The sequence below is a fragment of the Pipra filicauda genome, unplaced genomic scaffold, assembly GCF_003945595.2.
Source record: "Pipra filicauda isolate LSUMZ 115617 unplaced genomic scaffold, ASM394559v2 scaffold14_size4853619_pilon, whole genome shotgun sequence".
NCBI classification, from domain to species: domain Eukaryota; kingdom Metazoa; phylum Chordata; class Aves; order Passeriformes; family Pipridae; genus Pipra; species Pipra filicauda.
In genome coordinates this window covers 3113208-3139329 of record NW_024103985.1, presented here as the reverse complement: position 1 = coordinate 3139329, position 26122 = coordinate 3113208, and the positions used below count along the sequence as shown (strand labels likewise).

The following is a 26122-nucleotide window of genomic DNA, read 5'->3' as shown; positions in this document are numbered from 1 at the left end:
TAGCGACTTCAGACTACCTTGGTCAGAAATGAGTGTTTGCACTGAAGCTTTTTACTTTCCTTTTGGGATGTAGCTTCTGTTGAAAGCACATTGATGTTTTAAAGCCTTTTGAAATGATGGAACATTTCCTGCAGTTCGCTGCTTTTGCACCATCTGGCAATTGAAATCTTCTCATCACCAAAGAGGTTTTAGAAGGAATAATGCAGCCATACTTGTCATTCAAACTAGATCCCGTGGGGTCAGTCCTTAGGAAACAAGATTAAAACCTTTGAGTCACCTTCAGATTCTTGCAGCCCTTGCTGTGTGTTTAGTTCTTCAGGCCATGTCAGCAGAGCTGGTGTTTAATGGCCAGCAGGAGCCCCGGTGGTGTAGCCGGTGAGACCATTTAACTGCTCGTGGTGATGGTGTCTCTCAACACTTGTCCATTGTGAGATGAATTAACAGTCTCCAGGCCTCAGAAGAGGTGTTTGGTCAGGTTTTGTGTTGTTTAACTCTGGTACAGGTTCCTAAAGGTAATAATTCCTGTGCAGTTGCTGTGTGAAGTGTCCCCCCCCTTCAGTGTGTGACAGTGGGTTTGGTCCCAGGGGCAGCTCTGGGCTGCCGTCTCGCTGGGTTAATGCTTGCAGTGTTAGAGAACCTGGTTTCATCAGCCTGCCAGGCAGGACCTGGGATTACTGGGGGGCTGTAAAACCTGTAAAACATGTCTCTGTTTTTGTTGCTCCCAGGGTGGAACCTGCCCTTACCCGGATCAAAGAGGATCGGAAGCGGATCATCCTGCCGGCCATCGACAACATCAAGTACAACACGTTTGAAGTGCAGCAATACGCCAACGCCGCCCACGGCTACAACTGGGGGCTCTGGTGCATGTACATAATCCCACCCCAGGACTGGCTCGATAAAGGGGATGAGTCAGCTCCCATCAGGTAAATCTCCCCTGTGCTGTCACCTCGGGACTGGCGATGTTTCCATCCCAGCTGTCTGCCAAGGGCAGTTGAAGTGAAAGGCAAGGCTAAAGGCTTTGGGCAGGGAGGGCGAAAGGAGGCTGCAGAGAACAGATGGCTCTGCAAAGCTGGGGCTGTTTGAGTGACAAGTGGGGCTGCGTGTGTTGCCTCTCAGAGCTGCACCACAGTGTGCACAGAAGGGCACGTGCTCTAGCTGTGAGTATGTCCTTCAAGTTCATATTGTGGCCCTTAGGAGGATAGCAGGATCTAAGCTTTTGCTTTCCAGTGGACTCTGGCATGGGTGTTAAGCCAGTGGAACATTTGTGTGTATGACAAAGGTGGTGTGTATATGATTACAAAGAGGCTGGTTTCACTTCTGCTCTGTGGGCAGCAGTCTTGGCCATCAGCCCAAACCAGAGCTTCCCATGAGCACCAGCAGGAGCTGTGCTAGCCTTGCTTTGTTCAAGAGTTGCACTTTTCTTTATTTTTTTGGGAACTCTGCTCACATGTTCTGAGTTTTCGTGCTGGTTGAATTTTAAAATGAACCCAGACCGTGGAGTCAGTGTGCCATTTTATTTTTTTCTATAAGAGAGCACATTACATTACAGAAATGGAATTTTCTAAGGAGATGCTGTTACATGAATTGTGAAGGTGTTTTTGAGAATTGTTACAGTGGGAAAATAGGAACCTATGTGAAAAGGGCTTTCTTTCCTCTTCGTTTGAAAATTCACATCCCCTAGCCCTTCATCTCCTCTCGTCTTAGCAGCTCCTCTGAGATGTTCTGTACTTGGTTAAGGGTACTGTTGTTAGGAACTGTTGAAATAAATGCTAAAAAATATGAAGACCAGGTATGCAAAAAAAAAATAGATTGCTCTACCCTGTTTTTTAAGATTTCTTGGGAAGGACACAACTTACCACCTTAGAGTCTTCTTCATTTTCACATATATCACCTCCAAACTAAAGTAAGCTAAAACTCTACTGTATGGTCCCAGTGTGGGCTTTGGCAGAGAAGCTGATGTACTTCCTTTCCAGTGTAAAGCTTGAGTTGTCAGGTCCTGACAAGTTCATCCAAACACTTCTAACAACATACTCACCTGAAAAGATCCAGGTGATCCTTTGGAAGTGAAAGGACACAGACAAACTGATCACATATCCAAGGGATCAGTTGGACGGGGCCACCTCACAGGATCTGCCCCTCATGCAGAGTAATATTTCAGTCTGTATTTGAGCAAGCTGTACTTAGGTTCATTCTCATGCTCTGTGAGTGCAAAACAGAGCTATACAGTAACATTAACCTTATTTACTGGAGGACAGCACAGTCCATCATCACTGACCCTTCGCTTGGCTTGAAACCTCAATAAGCAGGAAAGAAATTACTTGGGAAATCAGTTTTCCTGGATAACATGCCCTGCTTGCCTCGCACTGTTTTAAAAATGCAGGTGTTTTATACCTGTTTCACTCAGCCCTGAGAAACAGCTTATTGATGAATGAAAATTAATCAGCCAAAGATTTCATTCCTGAAACCAAGGTTTCAGTCTTCCAATCCTGAAAGGTTTTACACACTACATGACTTCCAGTTTATGCAGGAAATCTGTGTTCATCTGTACTGTATTAATTTTCACAATGGATTGCTCCAGTATTTGAATATCTTCTGTTCTGGAGACAATGATCAAGTACCAGATAAGACTGAACTAAGAGGTTAAATCTCAGCAAGATCTTGGACATTATTTCAGTGGTGGTAGGTCATGCACTCCCTAAGGCATGGAAGCTGCCTCTGCAAAACACTTCTGGAAATCCAACTGCAGATCTTTTTAATAGAGGATGAGGAATCTCATCCCTGTGTTGCTGGGATGAGAGGGTTTTTTTTCAGCAATACAGGGCATGATGTGCCATGGACTTTGTCTGTGTTCAGGCTCTTGCTGGTGTCACACTGGCACTGAGTTGGGCTGACACAGAAGTGAACAAGGTCCAAACTCAGGCACTGAGCAGTGTTGAGATCTGATGCACATAAGTAGCTGCTCCCAAGAGCAGTGATTTTATTCTGAACCCGAGTGAACAAACCCTCCAATTTAACAGTGCATAAACTGCCCAGGGACAGAAGAGACAAGCAGTACAAGGAGGGGAACACCAAACCCTTGCTGACAAATACCAGGAGCACTGACATGTTGTGATTGCCTGAGCATCTCTCCTGGAAATTAGGAATTCCATGCCCTGAAATGCAGAGGCATCAACATCGACCCTTGAACACGTACGTGTCTCCCTGGGCACATGTGCTCTGGAGTCAGTGATCCAGGGGAGCAGAGCATCCACCTCACAGCACTCTGCTCTGCTTGCTGATGGGGCTCTGAAGCAGTAGCACCTGGGTGGATTTGCTAGAGCATTTGGCTGTTGTGTTATTCCTGCCTGTAGAAATGCAGTGCAATTTTGTGGCTTTTCAGTGATATTCCAGTGTAATTGTGGTAATGGGAAGAGTGAACGTGTGAGTGTTATTGATGGAAAGAATCAGGAAGCCTGTATACTTAGGATTGAAATTTGAAAGCACCCATGATGGGAACTTAGTAGCTTAGAGTATTTAAAGTATATTTTCAAAAGGAAGGCAAAGTTAGTTTTCAAAATCTCTGTTGCTTTGGTACAGGTTTTGGTTTTGTAACCAGCTTTCCAGACCACGTACTGAAGAAATGATTTCTGTTTTAGTCCACTTTGCAAGACGTGCAAACAGGTCCACATTGATGGTGTTTGGATGCATGTGTCTGTTCAGTGCTTCATGAGATTGCAGGACTGTTCATCAGCATGAAAACTGCAAGTTCATTTAGTCCTCACTGTTCCTCTTAAGGCTTCCTTTGACACTCTCTTCAGCAAGTAGTGGGTTTGGTTTGTGCCTCTCTGTGTGTTTTGTGAAAGAAAAGGCTTGTAACAAATAACCCCGGGACCGGTTTTGTGGTTGGTGTAGCTGAGTATTTCCTGCCAGATCTCCAAAGGGATTAAAGATTTTCAGTGTTAAGAAACATGTTTTCTCTGGTATCAGTGAGGATCAGAGCCCTGGCATTTCTCATGTTTGCATTGTATGAATAAATATCATCGATCTGCAGAATTGGGTGAGACATTTAGAAAGCAGTGTCCGATTCCTGTTTTCTTCTAGGACTACATAACAGATGTGCTTAGTTCTTTGTTAACATTTTTTCTATTTGAAGCCTGATCCTCTGATTTCTTGAATGCTGACAGTGGTGTGATCCTACACAGAGCCTTGCTGGGAAGGAGCAGGAACTGTCCCTCATGCCAGTGGGGCACTGTATAGGCAGTCATGTCAAGTGTGCACCACAAAATGTCACAGCAGCTCTTGTGGTCTAAATGACAATGGGGATGTGGCCTTGAAGTGCTAACAAAGGTAAAGAAATAGCAAGAACAAAGTGTCAGATTTTGTAAAGATTTCAGATACACTTTAAAGTCGGTTCTTTTTTTCGCCCACATTAATACTCTGAACTTCAGAACAATTGATGTTCCCTGAATCGGCTTCTGCAGGCAATCCATTTTACATGTTTGACATTTGAGATGTGAGATGTCCCTAACGTGAAGATTTAAATGAGGATTGTTATTTTGACACGCTGTGTCCATCACATCATTTCCCATTTGTGTTCCTCAGAGCACGCTGCCCCGAAACGTCCTTATCATCTGGCAACAAACTGTGTGACAAAAGATCCTAGTTCTGAGGGTTTCCAGTGAATTTGACTATGCATTGAAACTAGCTGAGGTTTTTAATGCCTGCAGTATTTTTTTCTGGGTTTTGGACCAGCAAGGAAGGACTCTGGTATTCTGAGCTCTGCTCTGACTCGTCTTCCCTCACCCGCCGTGATTATGATGGACTGCTCTGCACTTGATTTCTTGATCAGCAGCCACTAACATTACAGTCATTAGTCAGCCTCACTCAGCCAAGCCCTGCACAGCTCTCCATTTTATCTTCCTCCAGCGGCAGTGGTGCATTTCATTGTTGCATATGTTCTCACTTACTGCTTTAATATGCCATAGCCGGGTACCAGGAGGAACATGTTCTCACACGGGCAGCACCAGCCGCTCGAGAGAGTGCCTTGTGTCCTGCTCATGGGTATAAATTAGAGCTGGATGTGCCCCCAGTGGTGTGGTTTGTGCTGCCTACTTTATCTGGGGGGCTGTGTGCCCATCTCAGGTGCAGGTCACACCCCGTGCTGCTCTACCATAGCAATGCTGGTAAAGCCCTGTTGGGTCTTCGCTGCTCTGGGAAGAAACCCATCTGGGCACCTGAGCTTAGGAAGGTAAAGTCTTTCAGGATAAACCATGCTGTCATGTAATAACAACACTGGACACTGTTTATTGCTTTGATTATGGCCTTCTTTTCAGTTTCTGGTTCACAGGAGCCTGTAACAGAGCAATTTCTCTTTTATTTGTCTGGGTTCTGATGGATGTCCAGCCTGTTCCAAAAAATATACTTCCATGGGTCATCAGAGAGTTATTTTGCATCCATATTTGCCCTGCCTTTGTAACTGAGCATTAGCTTGTCATTTTTTTTTCCCTCTAACTAAATCTGTCCTTGAGTTCTGTTCTCAGGGCCTGGTGTAACTCCTTCTTGCAAAAGACAAGAGTTGTAAGAAAAAAGAAGTATCTATGCAGGTATCGTGCAGGTTTCCCCACTTACCTGTCAGGCCAGGGGTGAGGTGCTGCTTAAGAACCTGAATCAATGAAACATTCTGCCAGGGGAGGTGGAAAACTCAGAGAGATATGGTGGGTGATGTGTCATTTGAATCTCGTTCTCTTTCTCCTCGTGCCTGTATATATACATTTATATTTATATATTTATCTATAGTTGCATTTATATTTACATTTCTGTATTTATGTGTGACCATTTGTCAGTTGTCCTGGAAATTGGACTTGGATGCTCTGGAAAGTGTTTCAAATGTGACGTGATTGCATGATGATGATGATATATAGATATACTGACCTTAAGGCAGGGGAGAAGGATGCATAAGGGAGAGGAAGATTTCCTGTATCACGTGCAACATGTCAGTCTGATGCTTATCCCTTTCTCCTTCACTTGTTCCTGACAGAGGCCCCAGGCAGGATCTTTCAGTTGTCTGTAAAGGGAAGGAGAGGGATGCACCTGGGTGGAGAAATGGGTATGGCACCTGCTGGAATTTTGCTGACAGAGCTGTGCTTCTGGGGACCTCACTAAAACAAAATAGTTGTGACTCAGACCTACAGCAAGTGTCATCCCTGGCCAGCGTGCCCTCTGTTTGTGGTGCCTCATCCCAAAGCAGGCACTGCCCTCTCTGCCCTCCAGCTGCCTGCACTGTGTCTGCTGCAACAGGCAGGCAGGGAGGGAGGGAAGGAGAGTTCACAAAGCCCTGCTCTCTCTGCTCCCTCCCTTTCCCCAGGGCATTACCCAGAGTCATGTCTCTCTTGCATTTCCCTTGCTGTGACCACACTGTCAGGTAATTTCCACAAATTGACTGTGCTGTGTCTTTCTCCAGTGCAGAATCAATATGATTCTATGCTGCATTTTAAGCTTTTAGCTGCAAAACCCATTTTGCTGCGTTTCCCACATTATCCTTTAAGTGCTGCTGTTGATTATAATTAATGCTTAAAACATCCTCAGTTGTGTCAAAGAATATTCCACAGATCAATTAAGTTTCACAACACCTTTGAGGTGTTGGTAAAGAATAGTGCACCTCTAATTGCTCTTTTATGATACCTTCCTTCTAAAAGTGCCACTGTTTTGCTAGAAAGTACATGATTAAGGGAAAAGGTTGCTTTATATAAAGCAGGTGTTAAGTTTAATATTGTACTCTCAAGCTGTGAAGTGCTAAGGGTATGCACTTTCTCATGTGCTGTCCCTTGGCTGGTGAGCAGTGGTTAAGACATGCTAAGGTAGTTGGTTTTGCTCATATATCCATTTCTAACTTTCAAAGAAAGTCTGCTGCACTGCACTAAAAGTGGTAGATACACTGGAGTATTTCAGATACTGGGAAAACCCAGTGCTGGCAGCCAAGTGAGGGTCTCCTGCTTTTTGGGGAGCAGGTTTTTTTAAAGTGTTTGCAACGTGTCAATGTGACACTGCAGTCCAGTATAGAATTATCCAGCTTAAAATGTGCTTAAAGTGCCTTTAGAAGCGAGTTTTGGGGTTTTAGACTGCTGAAGCATTCTCAGATTCTTACCCAGTGTCATTAAGTGTGCTTCACAGATGGGGTCCCTCTGCTCACAGCACTGTTACCCCCTCACTGGGCTGTACAGTCACATCACACTGCCTTTACAGCTGGGGCACTCAGAGCACAGGGCAGTGAAGGGCCTGGCCTTGGTGAGGCCCCCAAAAAACTCTTTGTGACTCTGCTGGAAGCGCTGAACATGGAATATGCAGAAAACACTGTGCACTGCAGGCAAGTTCTTCCATTGTGTCAGGATGTGTCCAGGGCAGGGCCAGGGGCTTCTCAGTTCAGCTTCTGGGCTTGCAGCTGTGCTGCTGTGCAGAAGACCAGTGGCTGCAGGTGGCCAAATTCAGGTAGAAAAAGCCACTGTCAGTGGCAATTTTCAACAGTTCTCTGAAAAGCTGGGTGTGGTTCCTTCTGTCCTTCTGCTGTTGTTGTTGCTGAGTCCTGAAACCAATTTTTTTTTCTGAATAAGCCATGAAGGCTTGTGGAGTCTATATTTGAATATATCTAATGAGAAGAAATAAAGCATAGAAGAGAGAGAGGGAGCTGCAGAGGCAGCCCTCAGTGGCATTCAGCTGTGAGTGATGATTATGTAGCTGTATCCAAAATGTATTTCCCACCCCCATTCAATTAACAACTCAGTGTTTTAATGGACAGAGCCGACAGCTGCAAAAATCCATCCCCCAGAGAGAGGGATTCCAGCACCTGAGAGCAGTCTGCAAAGCCTGGCAGTACCATTCCTCATTAGGAAGGGAGGAGATACATCCTCATGGGAGCATCCTACGGCTGTAAGGAGCAGCCTCCAGAGGACTTTTGAGAGGGAGACAGGGCTGGAAGGAGAATGAATCTAAGCCCAGACTAGCATCTCAGTTTTGCAAAGCAGTGATACCTTAATCCAGTGAAGCCTGTGTGAATGGAAAATGAAAAAATGGGGTGTGTTTCTTCCCTCTATCATCTTCCTTTTTTTATCATGAACTTAAGAAATATACCTGAAATATTCCCTCAAAGACACTGCAAAGGCACTGAATTTCCTTATCTTGGTCACGTCCTCCTTTTATTTCTGTTTCTAGACTAAATGTAATCCTTGTTAGCCTAAAACGTGGTTTTCATTGATACAGGGTGTGACCTGGAGGTGTATATAGGATATGTCTGGTCCTGAGTACAGGAGAGCTCTCAGACTCTTTAGGAACGTCTGTTTCCAGGCTTGGCTCTAGGAAGTATAAGGAGGAAGATGGATTTTATCAAATAACTTGAATTTATAAATGTCATCCATCTTGCAAAGATCCTGGTGTACAAGGATGTGCATCTGCAGAGGATGGAGGTGCCCAGCCAGGAGTACCCAGAACCACGAGTGGTTCTCACAGAGCCTTGAGACCACTTCTAACTCGAGACTGATTCCACAGAAAGCCTTCACAGATGACAGCACCAAAGAGAGAAGTGCTGGAATTCCTTGCACACAGAAGGGGCACTCTGGGTGTGGCAGAGGTCCAAGCACTGAGGGTGCTGTGGTGACCCTGCTGCAGTTTCTTTGTAGGGTCTCTGACATCTGGCCTCGGTTTTCTCCATCCTTTTCGATGGAATGAGTTCAGGGATCTCCTGAGAAGCCCCACTCCAGTGCAGAGACATCTGTGAAAGCCAGATGTTTGCCATTGTAACCATTAAATCTTGTCCTCAGCTCATCACCCAGGGAATGCATCTCACTCTGTAAGGGTGAAACGTGAGAGTTAATCAAACCATTTCAACTTCTTTGTCAGAAACAGTGCTGATCAAATGTGTTTCTATCAACAGCTGCCTTTTTCAATTATGCAGAGAAAACATGAGAGGGATAGTGTGCACTGCAGGAGAGGCTTGTAATGATCTGGGAGGTGCCAGGGGCTTTCAAACTGAGAGAAAGTGCAAAGGAGAGATGCTGAAGTGGTACTAGGAGTGCCAGTGGCACAGCAGAGCCCATTACAGACAGCAGCACCTCAGCAAATGAACCTTGTCATGGGTACCAGGCAGTTCTGTCACAGAGTGGGCTCTGTTCTGCAGTGTCAGGATATGCTTTAGGCCCAGGAGCAAAGAACTGTTTTGTCAAACCATATCTTGGCCATATGTTTGTAGCCTTTTTAACCTCCTGCTGTAGAAATGGTGAACTGCTGATGAGACAGAGGACCTGAAGTGATGACAACATTCCTGCAGCCACCTGCAGGTCATAGAATAGCTTCACAAGGGCTGAAATTCATATGCTAGAGCTGACTCCAGGAAGTCCCTTGGCAAACTTCAGACCAGGATTGATCCATGGCTCTCAACATGCACTCTCTTTTAATATGTGGGTAAGGGGACTCCTCATTTCCAGCAAAGGTTATGGGGGTTTTTGGGTGTGTTGATCTTCCAGTAAAGTGTTGTCTAGTTCTTGTGCTACTCTGTGGTAACAAACTTCAGCTCCAGCACAGAGGTTGTGTTGTAAAACAAATGAAACCCAGCCTGATATATCAATGACACACGTGGAGGACTTCACATCTTGTGTGTCCACACACAGCTGGTCTGATGTGTTTGGCAGTGTGCTAATTATTTGGGTGGCTCTGGTCCCACAAGGTCCTCTGTCCACTGGGGGATGAAGTGCAACACGATTGATGCTCATAGATAAATTTAAAATGTAAACTTGAAGACTAAGAACTGCTTTATCTGTGTAAATTTCTTATGAGATGGGTTCTGTAGTAACTAAGAAATGACTTAATTTTTTGCTTTATTCTCTCTGTGCAGGACACCAGCCATGATTGGGTGCTCCTTTGTAGTGGACCGAGAGTATTTTGGTGAGATTGGTTTGCTTGACCCTGGTATGGAGGTCTATGGAGGGGAAAACATCGAATTAGGCATGAGGGTGAGTAACAAAGATGAGACTTTTGCCGTGTCCATTTGCAAAGAACGACTGGGAGCTCGTGGCCCAGCAGAGTTGCTGCCTGACTGATAGGCTATTATGCTGGAGTAATTGATATTGCAACACTATCTGGAACTGACAGTCCCAGTAAATGAATGTTCCTGGCCTTACTGGCCCTGAGAGAACTGATAACAGTCAGAAATGTGGTTTATTGGTTCATTCTGTCAGTGTCTGAACCCAATGAGAAAGATTTTCCCCTTTCCCGGTAGCTTTGCTTGTGCAAACAGCTACACTGGGATTCCTGTGCTCGTTGCCCTTAGCTGATGTTGTACATTTGTGGCCTAGCAGGTGGAATACCTGCAGAAAACTGAGGCCAGGCTGGTAGAAGTCAGTTGTGAGGTTCTACATATGACTTGTGATGAATGCTGGGATATTTTACAGCTTTACAGAATAAGAACTACAGGGTACAGGTGTTTGACTCTGTCAGATGGGTCCATGTGAAGTGTGGCCAGATGGCTTTGAAGCAGCTTCAGTCCACCCTGTGCTCTTGACCTATAGGAGGTTTGCTACCTGTGATCTTTGCCCTTGTTTTCAAGGTGGTGCCATCCAGTCCTTCTGAACACCAAGGAACATGTCTTTGCTTAGCATTTGGAAATTAGGCCACTTAATGTTGCATGAACACAGTTTCCTCATTATAGAGCTGACTGTTTAATTATTTTCCCCTTACTCTTTATCCCCTGTTTCACAGTAACACGTCCCTGGTGCATGTAATGTGCTCATTAAAGCATACATTCTGCTCATGGTGAAACATTGAACATCAAATTAGTCCATCCTTTATCTGACTCTTTTTTTTTTTCTAAAATGGCTACAAACTCCTTCACACCAGTGGGCTGAGGAAGAAGGTCACTGCAGCAAGAGTTTATTTTCACAAATGGGTGTGTGTTTATTATTCCAGCACTGCAAGAGGGATGGGGTTTGTAATGGGACTGCGTGAATACGCTGCTTTTACTTTTCACATAGGGGACAGGAAAGCTGCTACCACAAATCATTCAATTTTCCTTAAGAGGGTCAGGCTATTACCAGGATTGTGTGAGCTTTCCTTTATCATTGTGCAGGGCTTTGAGCTGTTTGAAACTTTTTCCACATGGCTGCTCCCAGAATAGATTGAACACTCTGGCAAAACTCTGGCGTGGTTGATGAATAAGGCTCCTAAGAAATCTGAAAGCTGTCGCTCTTCCTTAGACGAGAAGAACTTGCTGAGTACGATTAGGGCTCCTGGTAAACAGGGGCAAAGGTTTTAATAGGATTATGGAATGGCACTTGCTTGAAGAGACAAGGATTTGAAGTGGGCAAGGACAGGTTTTCAGGGATAGGGAACCTGTTAAAGCCTGCAGAAACCTTGGATCTAAAAACCAGCTCTCCTTCTTTGGATTTTATTTTGGTTGGGTTTCTTTTTGCCATATGAGAAAAATTAACCCTACTGTTTGGGAGAGGTTTTAGGAACGTACAACAGTATGAGTTTGTTCTAAAATAAGCTGTGTGTCCATAGCAGGGATCTGTTACTCTGTGTTTCCAGCCTGGATCTATCATGGTAAGTAATATACAGTGTCTGCCTCCTAATTTGCAAATCCTATGTGTGATCTCCTCCTGTGTGTCTTTGAGAGCTGTCAGAAACTAACAGCGTGAAAATGCACAGGAACCTTCTCCCTTCTCTCTAGGATATTTATAAAATCACTGTGAATTTACCAGGCTTGGTTTTTTTAACTCCAGAATCTCCAAGTAAGTTGCAAAACATCACTCCTTTCCCAAGGCCTGGTGGTCTGAGCCATGCAGGGATATTTGGCATGTCCCCTCCACCTGCACACAGGGATGCTGTTGACCACATGTGACCCTATTTGTGTGAAGCAATGAAAGGCAGAAAAAGGAAGGAATAAGTGAATTAATAAGTAAAAACCAAAAAGTAATATAATAATAGTAAGATACAGGGAAAGTGATGGCACACGTTTGGCTGAAAACAGTCCCTACTTAAAATAGCTGTAACAATAATCCTTTAAACTTTTTTGCAAACTATTATCATGTTACTGCTAAAAGAAAAGGGATTATGTTTGGAGTGTCTGAATTAGATTACATTGCATCTAATGAACCCTTGTTTAAATTGTTTTAATAAAGTGAAATAGGGAAACTCAGTGAAACTAATGAGCTGATTTGGGAGGATACTGTTTGATAACCCAGCTAATTCCCATTAAATCTATTGTTTATTAAAAAATCATGATCTTGGTTATTCCACTACTGGCTTTGCCCTTTTCTAAATTTTGCAGATGGACACATTTAAATAATTACCCTAAGAGATTTTCTGTATTGAATAAGCAGTGCAGCAACTGACTGGGGCTACTATGCCTATTGAAAATACTGCAGGCTCTGCAACTCTTTTTTAAACTCAAAAAATAATAATTTTTTATGCAAACTTCCCATTGTTGAGAGCTGTGACATTCTCCTGATGGGGCAGCTTTGCAGTGAGGTCAGTGTCTGTTTGCCAAGCAAGGGAGATTCTGCTTTGGCTGAGGAAAAAGCACCAGCTGTTCTGGGAAATAAAGGGGAGGTGGACATGTTTGCAAGCCTGTGATAGTAAGGACATAGATGGACACTTCCATAATGTCACCTTGTACCGTATTTTTCAAAGATGACAGTTTCACCACAAGGTGGATAAACACAGGATGGAATTCTGTTATGGACAAATGGTGCTGTTCTCTCGCTGTTCACCAGCCAGCTCCTGAAGCTGATGGGAATTGTCTGTGAGCACCTGAAAACTGATTTTGGCCAGGAGCTTAGAGCATTAAAGGGTGGCTGACTCCTCTGTGGATGACTTGCCCTTCATGAGCACGGGCAGCTTGGCTGGTTGGCTGCATTCAGGCACCACCACGGTGCTGCTCTGACTCCTGTATCCACATGGGTCCAAGTGAGCAGTAGATAGCCCCCTGTCTTCATTTCAGCTGTCCTTTTCCCAACCTGGAGGCAGAGATAAGGAAAAACAATGGCAGTTTCTCCTGAAGCTGAGCTCTGGGTGTGTCTGTGCCTGAAGAAAACACTCTGAATTCAGGGAGGATCATGTTTGTCTTTGCTGCTCCTGAACATCAAATGGTCTCTCTGTCCTGCAATACAGAGAGATGTCCCAAAAGAGAAATTCAAGCAGTGCTTGAACATAGAGGAAGACAGGAATCCCTTTAAGTGAGGGTCCCAAAATTGGATCCTGTAAGAAACTGCATGGTTTGCAAACGTCACATAAATTCCATTCCTAGTGGGAGCTACAGACACACTTAATTATGTAGAAAGGATCATATAAACATTAAAAGCCTAGTTTATGATTTAACCTAATACAAGCAGTTTATGATGCATCTTTTTATAGTGAGTCATTAATCACTGCACTAAGGATCTCTCACTTCTCTGGTGCTCCAGTGTGAGTTGCTCTTCTTTTTACTTTGTACCCATCAACTGTAACAGTGGGTGGGCAGAGATCAAGCATTTATTTTAAAGGATGCTCTAGCAGAAATTAAATTCTGCTTCCACTGTTAAGATTTTAAACAAATTAAATTAGAAGTATGTTGCCACATTGTCAACTGAAAGTAAAACCTTTTTCTTCTTGGCCAGCATCAACTGGCCATGCTGCTTTATTCTCAGTAGCACTGTGATACACCTCAAAGGGGGGAATCTGAAGCAGCTGATGAATTCTCAGAGGTGTTAACTCAGAGATTTGAAGAAACAAACACACAAAACACCATCCTCCACCCCAACTAATGACTTACCCAGTTTGAGATATCTGAAGGAAACCTGCTGTGTAAGAGCTTCTGGCCAGAGAAGTGAATCAGAGATGTCCCAGTGGGACAGAGGGACTTGTGGTGAATGCCAGGGATGGCTCAGTGCTCCAGCAGAACCCACCTGGATGCTCAGTGTTGGCTGTGCCCTCGGCTCATGCAGGTGTGTCACAGGTAACTTTGGCCAGTTTTGAGGCAATGGTCAGTGACTGGCCCTGGGAACACAGGAGTGTCCGAAGCCACCAGGAATCACCCCTGGTGATTCCAAATTAATATAGTCTTAAATGTACTTTAAATGAGACGTATGGTCCTCTTTTTGGGGACAGAACCCAACTCCCTACCTGTCTGCAAAGTCTTTGAACCACGCTGTCCTTTTGTCTTCCTTATTTTTCTGTTTATTAAATTGAACATAACTATAACCTGGAATGGAAAACAGTGGTTTCATCAGAACACAGATCACCGGGATTGAAAAGAACTGTCTGGAAACAGGATAGAACTGGGATGGTGTGCACTCTGCTGCTGGGATTGCACTGATGGTGGAGGCCAAGCTGAGCAGCTGAAATCAAGCGTGGTTTGTGTGTTCAGGAACACAGTCCCACCTCTGGGTTTGCAGAACCACAGGGTGTGCTGTGAAAAACCCATGATGCAGGTGCCCTGAAATCTCTTTATGAGGAGATAAAACTCATTATGTAATGGACCTTAATACACAAGCAAATCTTTAGACTTTCCAAACTTATGTTATATGCCCTGCCTTTAAAATTTCTTTAAAAATAGGTGAACTGCATTTTCTCTGAACAGAAATGCTAATGGTACATTGTTGAGTAGTGAATTCTTGACCTGATTTTATTACCTTTAGCTAAGGAGATTTAGATTCCTTTGAGCAGTCAGTGTTTTAAATGCAGATTCTAGACTGGTACGCTGTAATAAAAATGTCACAAGGTTTATGTATAGCAAACTTTAATTCTGAATTCTGGACAATGCTTTTTGCTCTGTGTGATTCATGAGGTCAGGCTCCTAGTCTGAGAGCTAAGTAGAAACCTCTTTTTGGAGAGGTTCTCAAAATTTCAGGGGTTTTTTCCCACATGCTTTAGTAAAATACAAGTGAAAAGTGTTCAAAAATACAGGTTAATCAAAATGTCCTACTTTGGTAAATGTAAAAATACTTCATTTTTATTTTGACCTTTCCCAAACTGTAATTTTTAGTAGAAATCAGTTTAGTTTTGAATGAAAAGTTTTAAAAGAAAGCCTTTTTTGTTTGAAGACGTTTAATCACTTAAATGATGTTAACAAAAACCCACAATTGCTGACATCTGAAAATGCAGTGCACTCTGTCCTTAGACATGCCCATTCACTCTGGAGTACAATAAATCAGCATTTTCAGCAGGAAGTTAAATGCTATTAAAATGTTTCTGAGCAGTTCTACACTGCCTAAGCAAAATCCTAATAAGTGATGTAATCTGCTGTTATTGGAAGTTGCCCCATTGCTTGGGTTGCAGAGATCTCAGTGATATATCTCCCACGTCTCACCCTCCTGATAAGGTGTAAAGGTGTCCTCTTTTTCCATCTCCAGTTTAATTTAGCAGTTTTATAGGCGTTTCCTGTGGCAAAAGAACGTTAAGCTTGTAAAGTCGAGCATTAAGAAATCATGAAAGGATTGAATTCATGGTGCCTGGATTACACTAATTCGCAGCTCCTTTCCCTCTTCAAAACAGGGATTGGAGCAGCCTGTTCTGGGGGGATGTGAATATGTGATGAGCCGGGTCCTCAGCCTGTCTCAGTGTTCAGCATCTTCTAATTGCATTGGAGTTCCACAGATTCAGGCAGGGTGGGATTAGGCTTGACATCCGTACGTAGCAGTAACACATTCTGTCTGGAAAAGGAGACAGACTAAGTGGTAAGTGAAGAAGCTCATGCAGGCTTTAAATCCCAGGCTGCTGAACCCTGGAGTGTCCAAAGCCACCAGGAATCACCCCTGGTGATTCCAAAATTAATATAGTCTTACAATGTACTTTAAATGAGACGTATGACCCTCTTTCTGGGGACAGAACCCAACTCCCTACCTGTCTGCAAATTCTTTGAACCACGTTGTCCTTTTTTCTTTTTTTTTCTTTTTTTTTTTCTTTTTTATTTCTTACTTTCTTCCTTATTTTTCTATTTATTAAATTGAAAATAACTCTAACCTGGAATGGAAAACAGTGGTTTCATCAGAACACAGTGCAATGGTGCTCTAGCATGAAATTGCCAGCACGCTCCAGGCTAGAGCTTGTGAATACCCTTAAAAACACTCTCTAAAGTGGGAGCATTGGAAATAGCTCAGGAAAGAGCATCTGGCCATTTGGCTTCCATATCACATCATGCTCCATCGAGTGTAACATTTCATGTTACAAACTCTTTCATGTACTAGGACATTATCAAAGCACAAGGCTGGAAATTTCAAAAAGAGATCAACAGTGAAAGAACCGAGGAAAGAAAACGCTTCTTTAGTCTTTGCCACTTTCTTCTCAGTCACTTTCCTGCAGGTTTGATCTAAATCTGACAGAGGTTCCTCTGCAGAGGCGAGTGTGAACTGAATGAGAGAGAGAGAGGGAAAATGAGGAGAAGCTGAGTGTGCTAATTGTGTTGAGATTGAAATAGGTTTCACTTGCCTAATGATGAGTCTGAACCAAACACCAGAGATGAGCTACAGCTGCTCAGAAAACTTTCTGATACAACATGTTTTCTGTTGCAAAATAGCAGCTCATCCAGAACTCCAGAGGTTCTGCAGAAGTCTAAATTTTGATGCTGATTAGTGAAAGCCTGGCTTGGGTTGTTGTGTACCCAGAGGTGCCCAGCTGTGGGTCCTTAGCTGGCTCCCAGCATACCTGGCAAAAGAGTTCTCTGATTTTTTTTGAACCACTTTGGATCTTTTTCAGAACTCTTACAAATGAAAAAAAAATTATCAGTTCTTTGGAAAGCATCCTCTTTCCACTCAAAAAATGAGATGTGAAAGGCTTTCAGGATACCAGCTGTTCCCAGAGCAGGGGGATGCCCATTTTCTAATTGACTTTTTGAGTAGCTCCCCAGTTGGTTCTCGTTTTTCTGGGGATGAGAGGTTTAATCAGAACATCTAGCAGTTATAAAGGGCTCTTACAGGGGCAGGGGTCCTTTCAGCCTGGGTTTCTGCAGTTGGAGCAAAGGTTTGGCTCAGGCTGGAGTCCCAGCCCAGACCAGCAGCCTGGGGAAATCCTGCAGGAGCAGGTGGTGGATGTGAGACCCACAGCTCAAACTGCTTTCCTTGGCAGTGGCCAGGGCTCCTGGGTGGGATCGTGTTGCTGGAGGGTTTTCCCAGGTACCATTCTCCAGGTAAATGATCTCATTTGGAAAAGTGTTCCTCAGCCTCAGAGGTGAGCTGTCAGATTTATAGGCTCCTCCAGCCTTGAATAGGGTCTGGAGGTGGGGTTGGAGGTGTTTAAATGTGTAACTCTCCATCTGGAGCTGAGGTGTTACCCTTGTAGGAATATTCCAGTCCCCATTATTTATGATGTTAAACAGAGCAGTGTAAATCCTCACCACTGGCAGGTGGAAGTGTTTCTGTCACATGAGCATGAGGATAACAGAGCTGATATTTGATGAGTTGTGGGCTTCAAGGGGGAAAGTGTTGTGGGGCTTAGATTTGTTTGGTTTCATTTTAATTCTGCCTGGAGAACTCTGGGAGGAAACATGACATTTTTTACTGTATCTTGTGCAGTCTGCTAAGGAAATATCTAACTGGCTAATAATTATATTTGCACTGGTGTTGCCTGAGTAAAGAGCAAAGCATGTTGAGCTGACCTGTGTGACAGGTACCTCTGAGCTGAGGGAGCAGGAGCAGGGGAGGAATAATGCATGTACCTGCGTTGCTGAATAGAGGTTCAACTCCTTTATGCCAAAAAATGATATAATTATCTGCATTGTGTGTAACACATGGATAAAAGGCAATTTAACACTGTGCATGAAAGAGAGAAGCTGTTTTCTGTTGAAGACAGCAGCAGATTAGCCACCAGTGAGAAGTGGAATTGGTGCTTCTCCCCCAGAGAACTCACAGAGGAGGGAGACCCAGCACAGAGGGGCCAGAACAGGGCATGGAGGAGGGAAACAGGCGCCTCTTTGGCTGAGCACAGACAGGAAAAAAGCTTCAATAAAATACTTAAAGTCCCAGAATTTCAAGCTTCTCTCTCTTGAGTTTTGGTTTCTACATAGGAAAAATAGGGAAACAGTTTGGTTGAAATGTTTTGTTAGCACATTTATTGCAACTTGCACAGCCCCATATGTAGTTTCTCTGCTTACATGCTGCAGCTTGTCTGGATACATACAGACAAATTCCCTCTGCATCCTCATCTGTCATTATTTCTCTGCCATAACATCAGATCAGATTGCATGGCAGTGTTAGACATATATATAATGTGCACAAATGCATTGGTCAAAATGCCAATTGCTTTTCATTGGTAGCATTCTTCCAACATAATGGAAAGGTGTTAGCCATTTAAAAGCGAGGAAAAACAAACACAAAATGACATAACTGTCATTTCTATTCGTATTCTAGGCTTTGAAAAAGCAGATCTCACTGAAAAATCATATTTAATATGACATACAGAATTTATAACATGAGAAATGCAGCCAAGGAGAACCCAGATAAGCATCAAAATATGTTTGCAAAATCTGTGCTGGGTGCAACTGCCTATTGCATATTCAAGTGTTTTGACTGTTATAAAATAATCTATTTGCATGTTTTGGTAAAACTGTAGCTGCATATTCCTACCTAAAATGCCACTTAGATTTCCTCTGTGTTTCTGATAGCATGTCATTTGCACAAATGCCTTCCTATCAGCAGAATAACAATGATGCAATAAGTTCAGAGCATGTCCTCTCTGTAATCCCTGGCACACTCTGAGGGAGCAGGTACATGAGTGTGGCTCCACTGAACCAAGGGGGAAACTGAGGCAGAAGGTCCTAACAATGTCCTCGTGGGATGTCTGAGAGTCTTTTGGTGGCAGAGCCCACGTTGAAACTATTTAAAATCAACTTTATTGTATTGCTCAACTAATTGGTCTGAATTCAAAACCTGAGATGATTGCTGGAGCTTCCAGCACAAACATGTATTACAAGCACTCTGCTTTAAATTCCTGTGTTCCTATAGGGCACGACTGAGTGAAGAAAGGACTGGGGTGATGCCCTTTAAGAGGAATAGGCGAGTTCTAAAGTCCAATTCTGCTTAGGAGTGTGAGAGCACATTCAAAGCAATTGTCTTGAGATCTGTCTTCTCTATTCCTGTTTCCAGCTGATCTCAGCACATCCTGCTGGCAGGTACCTGGTGGGTTGTAGGGTTTCTGTTCTATGTTCTGGGTTGTAGGGTTTCTGTTCTATATTCTGGGTTGCTCTCCGTGTTGGGTCACCTGCTGCTGTCTCATTTCCCCTCAGGGAGGGGAGATGGTGCTATTTTCTGTCTCTGCCTCCCCTCAGCTCTCCATGAATAGCCCATGGGGGGCTGAGGACAACACGGGGTGTCCTCCTTGTGCAGATATACATCACATTCCTTCTTCCCTCCTTTCCCCTCACCCTTTTAACCACTCGCCAAGAAGTTCATTGACTCCCGAGCAGTTGTACTGCAGGAATGTGCAGTTCCAGGCTGCTCTGGTGCTTGTGCTGGGTTGACTGGTGGGCCGTGAGTGGTGCTGTATTCCCCACCCCTCTGTCTGTGGTTCAGCCTTCCCTGCTCCCGGGCTGAGTGTCTGTTGCCCTGACACGGTGCCTTTTAGCCGAGAGGCGCCGATCTGCCAGAGCCCCTGAGCCTCAGGGAGCTGCTGACAGTTCAGCTCCAGTTAGCTGCAGTTCAAGGTCAAATGGGACTTTAAAATATGAATAAATGTCAGGGTTTGCTGGCACATCGATCTCAGTCTTTTTGATTCCTGCCAGATCGCATGAATAAATTAGCCTTGACAGGTGCGATAAATTGTATAGACTCCTGATCTCCAGCACTAAATGTTACAGAAGGACGTGGAAGGCCTGGAGGGGAAAATACCCTCTGCAGATGCTTGCATTAAATGAGGTGAGCTTTGATACAGTGCTCGGGGGGTGATCTTCAGGCAGGAGGAGGCCTTTTGTTCGTCTGGGATTCTGCGCCACACCAGGGCACGTCTTCCATTGACATATTGATTTCCTTTGGCAGCAGGAGTTTGGGTTCCTGTGCAGAGCAGGAGTTTGGGTTCCTGTGCAGAGCAGGAGTTTGGGTTCCTGTGCAGAGCAGGAGTTTGGGTTCCTGTGCAGAGCAGGAGTTTGGGTTCCTGTGCAGAGCAGGAGAGTTCCAGCTACCCCACCCACCCATCCAGGGTGGCGTTGGAATGGCTTGGGCTTAGGCCTTCTGGATCCCAGGAGGCTCCATCAGCGAGGTCTCTGACTCCAATAAAACAGAAGCAGGGGGTGTTGGGAGTGGCTCTTGCAATGTTACCACACTGTGCTGAGCACTGTCAAGCCACGACTCGTTTGCATGTCAGATCTTGGCTTTCCAGGGACTTCTTACTTGGAAAGCAATGCTGATGTTCAGAGGAACTCATATGGCATATAGTATATGCTTTCTTCTCTATGATTTCCTGTAAAATATAACTGGGATTCTTCGTTTCCCTCCTATGCATAAATATTAGCAATGTCAATTGCTAGTTAATTACATTTTCAATAAGCAATTTTTCTCTTTTGTTCATTGCTAAATGAGTATGTGAAAAGAATTTGAGGATAAGGTGGGTTTTTTTGATCCTACTTCATGTGTCTCCATCTAAGAACTTCCTGTTTTCTTAAGTCTACAATCAAATATTACAATCCTCTCCAATATAAGACATAACAGAAAGCCAGACTTTTTGTCACAAACATTTAGACTTCTTCTTTTCTGTGTACTATTATCCTATAATTAAGCATGCCCTCTTTCTGCAGCATCATGCACACATTCTGTCTCCCCATCTTGATGTTTCATCTGTGTGTTTGTGTATATAAGTCTGTGTATACATATTTATATGTAAGTAGAGGTCATGGACTGGTGCTCATTTTGGACCATTCCTCCTCACAGGGCTTCTGTGAAATACTTGGATTTATGCCAAGACACTGAACTTCATAGTATGGTTAATCTGAAATGCACATTTCAAATACAGAGGCATTTTTCTCTCCAAAAGCAGAAATGTATGGATGTGCTATATTTTGTAGCAAAAGAATTAAAGGGAGAAACTTCGGGTTTGTTTCAGTTGATATTACAAAATGAATGCAGAACAGAGTCTAAATTCAGTAGATTTTAAGTTTTCATTGTGAATGTTCTGCATAACTCCATTGTCTTAACTATAAATATACAACCATCAGATTTGCACATATATTGACCCATTATATACGTAATCAGTAGCATATGTATAATTTAAAAGGGACTATTATAAATCTGTTGTTTGTGTGCCAGAATGTTTGGGTGCTGTGATGAACTAATACATCTTCAATACCTGTGTAGTGTTAGAATGGAAGGAGTTACTAAAAAGGATTTTTACAGAAATGCCTTTATTTATTTAAAAATAGGGTGATGTAGGCACAGGTTGAGAGAGAGAAAAGGCTGGGAAAGAGGAAGAGCCTTTCCTATTCCAAGAGCTTCAGCAGATGGGGGGGATCCAGCACTCACTGTGCATGTGAGCAGCGTGTTAAGAGCAGTGATGAGAAAATGGGGTGTATGACAGAGAGGAGGGTCAGCCACGGTGCTGAGTGGTAAGAAGCAAATTGCCTAGTAAGAAGGATTTTGAGAATCATAGAGCAGCTCTGGAAAGATTAGCCAATGCAGGCAGGTGTCTGCAAGCCTCAAAATGTGTGCTTTTCTGATTACTGGTATTAGAGGGAAAAAAATGTTTACAAAGCAATAGGGAGGAGAATGAAGATTATATTTTGAAGGCCAGGGAAGCATTGTGCTGGACTTAGGAATTGGGCAGAAAAAGCTGTTAAAGTAAATAGATAAGAAAGAAGCATTAGTATTGCTAGAACTGGGGCTTCTTGAACACATGCCAAATGAAATGAGGAGGGATTTACTGACAAGAGTTGAAAGATCTTCAGTCAAAAAGAGTACAGAGATTATTAAGGATTTTTTTTTTTTTTGCATGCCTTCAGAAGTGCATCTCTGTTTCTGCTCCTGATATCCATTGTTTTCAGATTTGGGGGCAGGGGAGCAGAATGGGACATGTCTACAATTCTGTGTCAAAACGAGCTAGTGGTCAGGCATCTGCTGAAAGAAGAGGTCGTAGAGTCAGTTTTGAAACTACCTGTGGTTGTATCAGCTGCTTGAAATGAAGCTGGGCTGTCCTTGGAGGGGAAAGGGTGTGAATAATAGATTGTGAAGCCAAGCCCTCAGTGTTCTGCCCTGAGCACCCTCAGTGTTAGGCCAGACCCTAATTATTCCACTACCTTCCCTTTGCCGTGCAAGCAGCATAGGCATTCTTCTGTCTCCTCCTTCCCAGCTACTCCCTGGGCTGCAGCAGGAGCAGGAAGGGAGTTTTAGAAAGCTGAATTTAGACCCAGGTTTGTGTCATTCTGTGCTCAGTAGCATTGCATGTGTTTTCATCCTTACATGTTACTCATGGTTGTCTTCAGCTGAAAGCACAGCAAAAATAATTGCTAAGGGAAGTGTGGTTCATTTTTCTTGTTCCTCATTAGTCCATATTCAGCATCTCTTCAGGAGGTTGTGGTGATGTGCCACTGTTCTATAAGTTACTTTCTTTCCCTTTCCATTCCCTCTACTTCTTTTAATTAAGCACAGCCTGTTGTCCATCTTACTGCAGCAACATTTCCTGTCATGTCAAATGTCAAAGGCAGTTTCTATATGAAAAAATAGCAAATTCTTACACTTATTAAGATGCTTTTTAGACCTTTCCCCAAAGATTGCTGCCATTCTGTATACCTTGCAGGGCACTGATGGTTTTTTCTGGAGTCTGGATGTGAATGGCTGATTGTCAGCACACCCCTATTTATCTCTAGATGCTTTCACAACAGTCTCTGGATTAAACAGCAGATCTGCTGATTAACAGTTCTGCCTGGTAGTGTTTGGACAGACAGAACCAAACTAGGAGTAAGGAAGGTGTAAATGTAACCGTGCTGGTTGTGTCGTGGTGAGAACCACGAAAACAAGACCCAGTGGGAGGTGTGTTTGACTTCGCTCACTTTTCATCCCTGGCAGGCAGGTGTGGTGTGCAGGCAGCACTCACTAAATCCTGTCTAGGGCAGCCTGTAGGGGTTGGATATCTTCTGCATTCTGCACGTGAGTTGGCAATGAAGGAGGTGTTTTGTGGGGATAGTGGAGATGAGCCACCACTCCCATGTGTGAGACAAATGGCCGGGACCGAAACATCTTGAGCTGTGCAGGGAGGGAGGAGGGCGTTGGAAACTCGTATGATTTTCCCACCTTCGTTCAGCTTTTCTTCCAGTCTTAAATCCTTCCTTTCTGGCAAGTCTTTAGACTTTTTCTCCACCTTCTGTTTCCTGCTCTTGCCAATGTATCTCATCCTTTTTCATCAGCCTCCTTTCCCTCCGCCTTCCCTGGCTCAGCTCCACCGGGCCTTAATGCTCCACATCCTCCTCTAGCTGTGCCAGTGACTTATGAGCACAGTGCTGCTGTGGACACCAGACCTCTTAAGTACCTTAGCAACTCCCAGGAAAGCTCATAAATGTCTTTGACAATGGATGTTTGAAGTAAGAGAAGAATTAGAGGTCTGAGGAGTTTCTTGCTTAAGAGGAGAAGCCTAGGCTAGATGAGAAGGAGAAAATCTATTACTCGGGGTAGAAAAATATAAATGCCTTTTTAATAGCAAGAACAACTAATCAGGTGTCTTGTCTGTGACATGAAATGACACTGTAAAGGAAATGTTTCAGTTGGAACAGAAATTAATATTTGCAGCTATCCTTTTATTTCATATATATTTAGAAGGTGACTCTTTTGGATGTCCATCTTAATGGACCTTAGCTTCTGGAGAACATAAGCCTTGTATTTCAAGGGGAATTTAACTCTCTGTCAACTGGGCTGCCCAGCAATAGGAGTACTCTGTCACCAGTGTTTCTTAGTGATTGATAGTCAGTAAGGCACTCTGGAGTGACAACTTAATACTTTTCTACATATCCTTTAGCTAGCTTAGAGTGACATCCATGTATTGGCTCCAGAAAGTTATTTATAAGACTCTGTCTAGATCTCAGGCTAGTGCAAGATGAAGCTTTAGATGTCATTAGCTGTGACAACCTGGTATCTAGATTTCCAGCCCAAATTTGGGCTGGAATGCAGTGTACATTTTGCTACATATAGGCATCAAGTACCAAGGAGCCTGATAAATTGCTGCTGGGGCTTATTTTCAGAGTAGTGTCTAGCAATGTAGCTGGGCAATTCCCGTTAATATTAATGGGAATCTAGCAGATAAATCTCCTTGAATAACTTTTAGAAAATTTACCCTTAATGTGCCTTACGTTTCATTAGGCTGAGCTGTGTTTTGAAATTCCATTTGAGAAGGGTAAAGTGATAGATATAATAACGAGGGATATGCAGAAAACAGTGGGATGCATATTTCTTCATGACACTGGAGGCTTACAGTACTTTTAAATCAGGGCATCCTGGAATACTATTAATGAAATCCCCCTTAACCTTAAGGGGTAATTTTTTTCTAAGTGATCCACAGGGGATTTGGCTGTTAAATTTCCATTAACAGTAATGGGATTCACAACATTGCAGAGCAAGTTCCCCACCAGGCACGCTGAAATTCTACCCCCCGCGGCAATTAATCATGCCCATTGGGCTCATTAATGGAAATATGAAGCAAATTATCTGGCTAATCATGATCAGTGATCAATTGACTCTCCTGCAATAATTGATTGCGGGCTGGTTAGAGCCAACTCGCAGCTTTTGTAGCCGAGCGATGAAAGACGGGGTGTCCCTGTCACAGCTGTACATGCCAAGGCATCTGCAGCTCACAGACAGCACATGCAAAGGTTTCCAAGTGGCTCTTCCTCCTTGTGTTTCCCTGTCTTCCATCTCCTGGTTACCACTGCTCCAGTTTCCTTCCCTCTGACTCTCATCTCTGGGCCTGCAAGGATGGTTCTTCCCCCTTTGCCTTTACCAGTGGCCTGCTGGAGTTCTGCCCGAGAGCATAAACTCATTTACCCTGTTTTCTTGACCTGCTTTTCAAGGAGTATTCTCTGAGGTGATGGGCTGGTTGGATGCATCATACCAAGGTCATCCCTCAAAATTGCTGGAAAGAGAAGAAGCACTTCAGCACATCAGCTGAAGAGCTCGCTCCTTGTTGTTGCTCTGCTTAAATGTTACAGACAGAAGGATACAAAATTTACCTTTTTTTCCTTTTTTCTTCTTTTTTAATGCTTGGTTAAATCTAAGCCACTTAGTTGATTGGTTTGGGGGCTCTTTGCCTTACTGGCATTCTGTGAAGGCTTAACACTCTGCCAAAATGTATCTTTAGTTGGGTTGCAAACTCAACTCTTGAGGGTAGTTTTTGATATACATTATAGTATTATAGTTAAGCTAACTGGCAAACATGCAAATCCAGGAGTGCCATGCAAAAATCAATAGCATCTCTTCAGGCAGAACACTAATTTATAGCCACACTGCATGACTGTGTCGTTCTGCTAATGAATTCTCCAGTGTGCAGAGGTGCACTAAACAACAAAGATAAATACTGGTGTGCAGAGGAGCATAATACAGATTTATAGCCATAACAGCACACGGAGTACAGATGTTTTGCATACAACCAAGACTGGTTTATGAGCTTTTTGCAAGCAGGGGTATCTGTATTGTAACTAAGAACTGATTTTTCAATGGAACTTGAAATTAATAAAGCAACAGGAAACTTCTTAAAATACATTTTGGCACCATCCAAATGGCAACGTGTCTTCTGTGTGCCCCACTACATGTGTTTCAGCTCTTATTGAGAGCTGTCTGGTGGCATAGGTTGGGTGTTGAAAAGATCACCTGAGCAGCTGTGAAACAGATGTCATTGAAAAAGGGCACTTATAGGAGCACTAAAGCAATTTTTAAAATCCCTCCCAGAATGTGTATTAAGTTAGCCAAGCACCAACATATTGAAGAGCTTTTCATTGCCCACTTTGTCATTTGGCACAGAAACATTTAGTGCCTTGTTATTAATTTTTATATATTCAGGAGCTTATTTCTGCAGAAATCTTGATTTTATTTTTCTTCTTACTGGGGAAAATAAACCAAACTGCTTCTATTATGCTACGTTTCCATGGGGAGCCTCACTAATGTACATAATATACAACAGCTGACAGCAAGTGATGATAAGTTGCTGATACCACTGGGAGCTC

The 26122-nt window shown here is 43.5% G+C and overlaps 1 protein-coding gene across 2 annotated transcripts in view; it reads left to right on the top strand.

Annotated features, from left to right (window-relative positions):
• Positions 1–26122, top strand: part of GALNT9 (polypeptide N-acetylgalactosaminyltransferase 9) — a 135535-nt gene that overhangs the window by 56284 nt on the left and 53129 nt on the right. For both annotated transcript variants that reach the window (XM_027732985.2, XM_039378902.1), the window contains exons 5-6: positions 726–923; positions 9860–9977. In XM_027732985.2, the coding sequence (XP_027588786.1) occupies positions 726–923; positions 9860–9977 (316 nt within the window). The remainder of the gene's footprint in view (positions 1–725; positions 924–9859; positions 9978–26122) is intronic.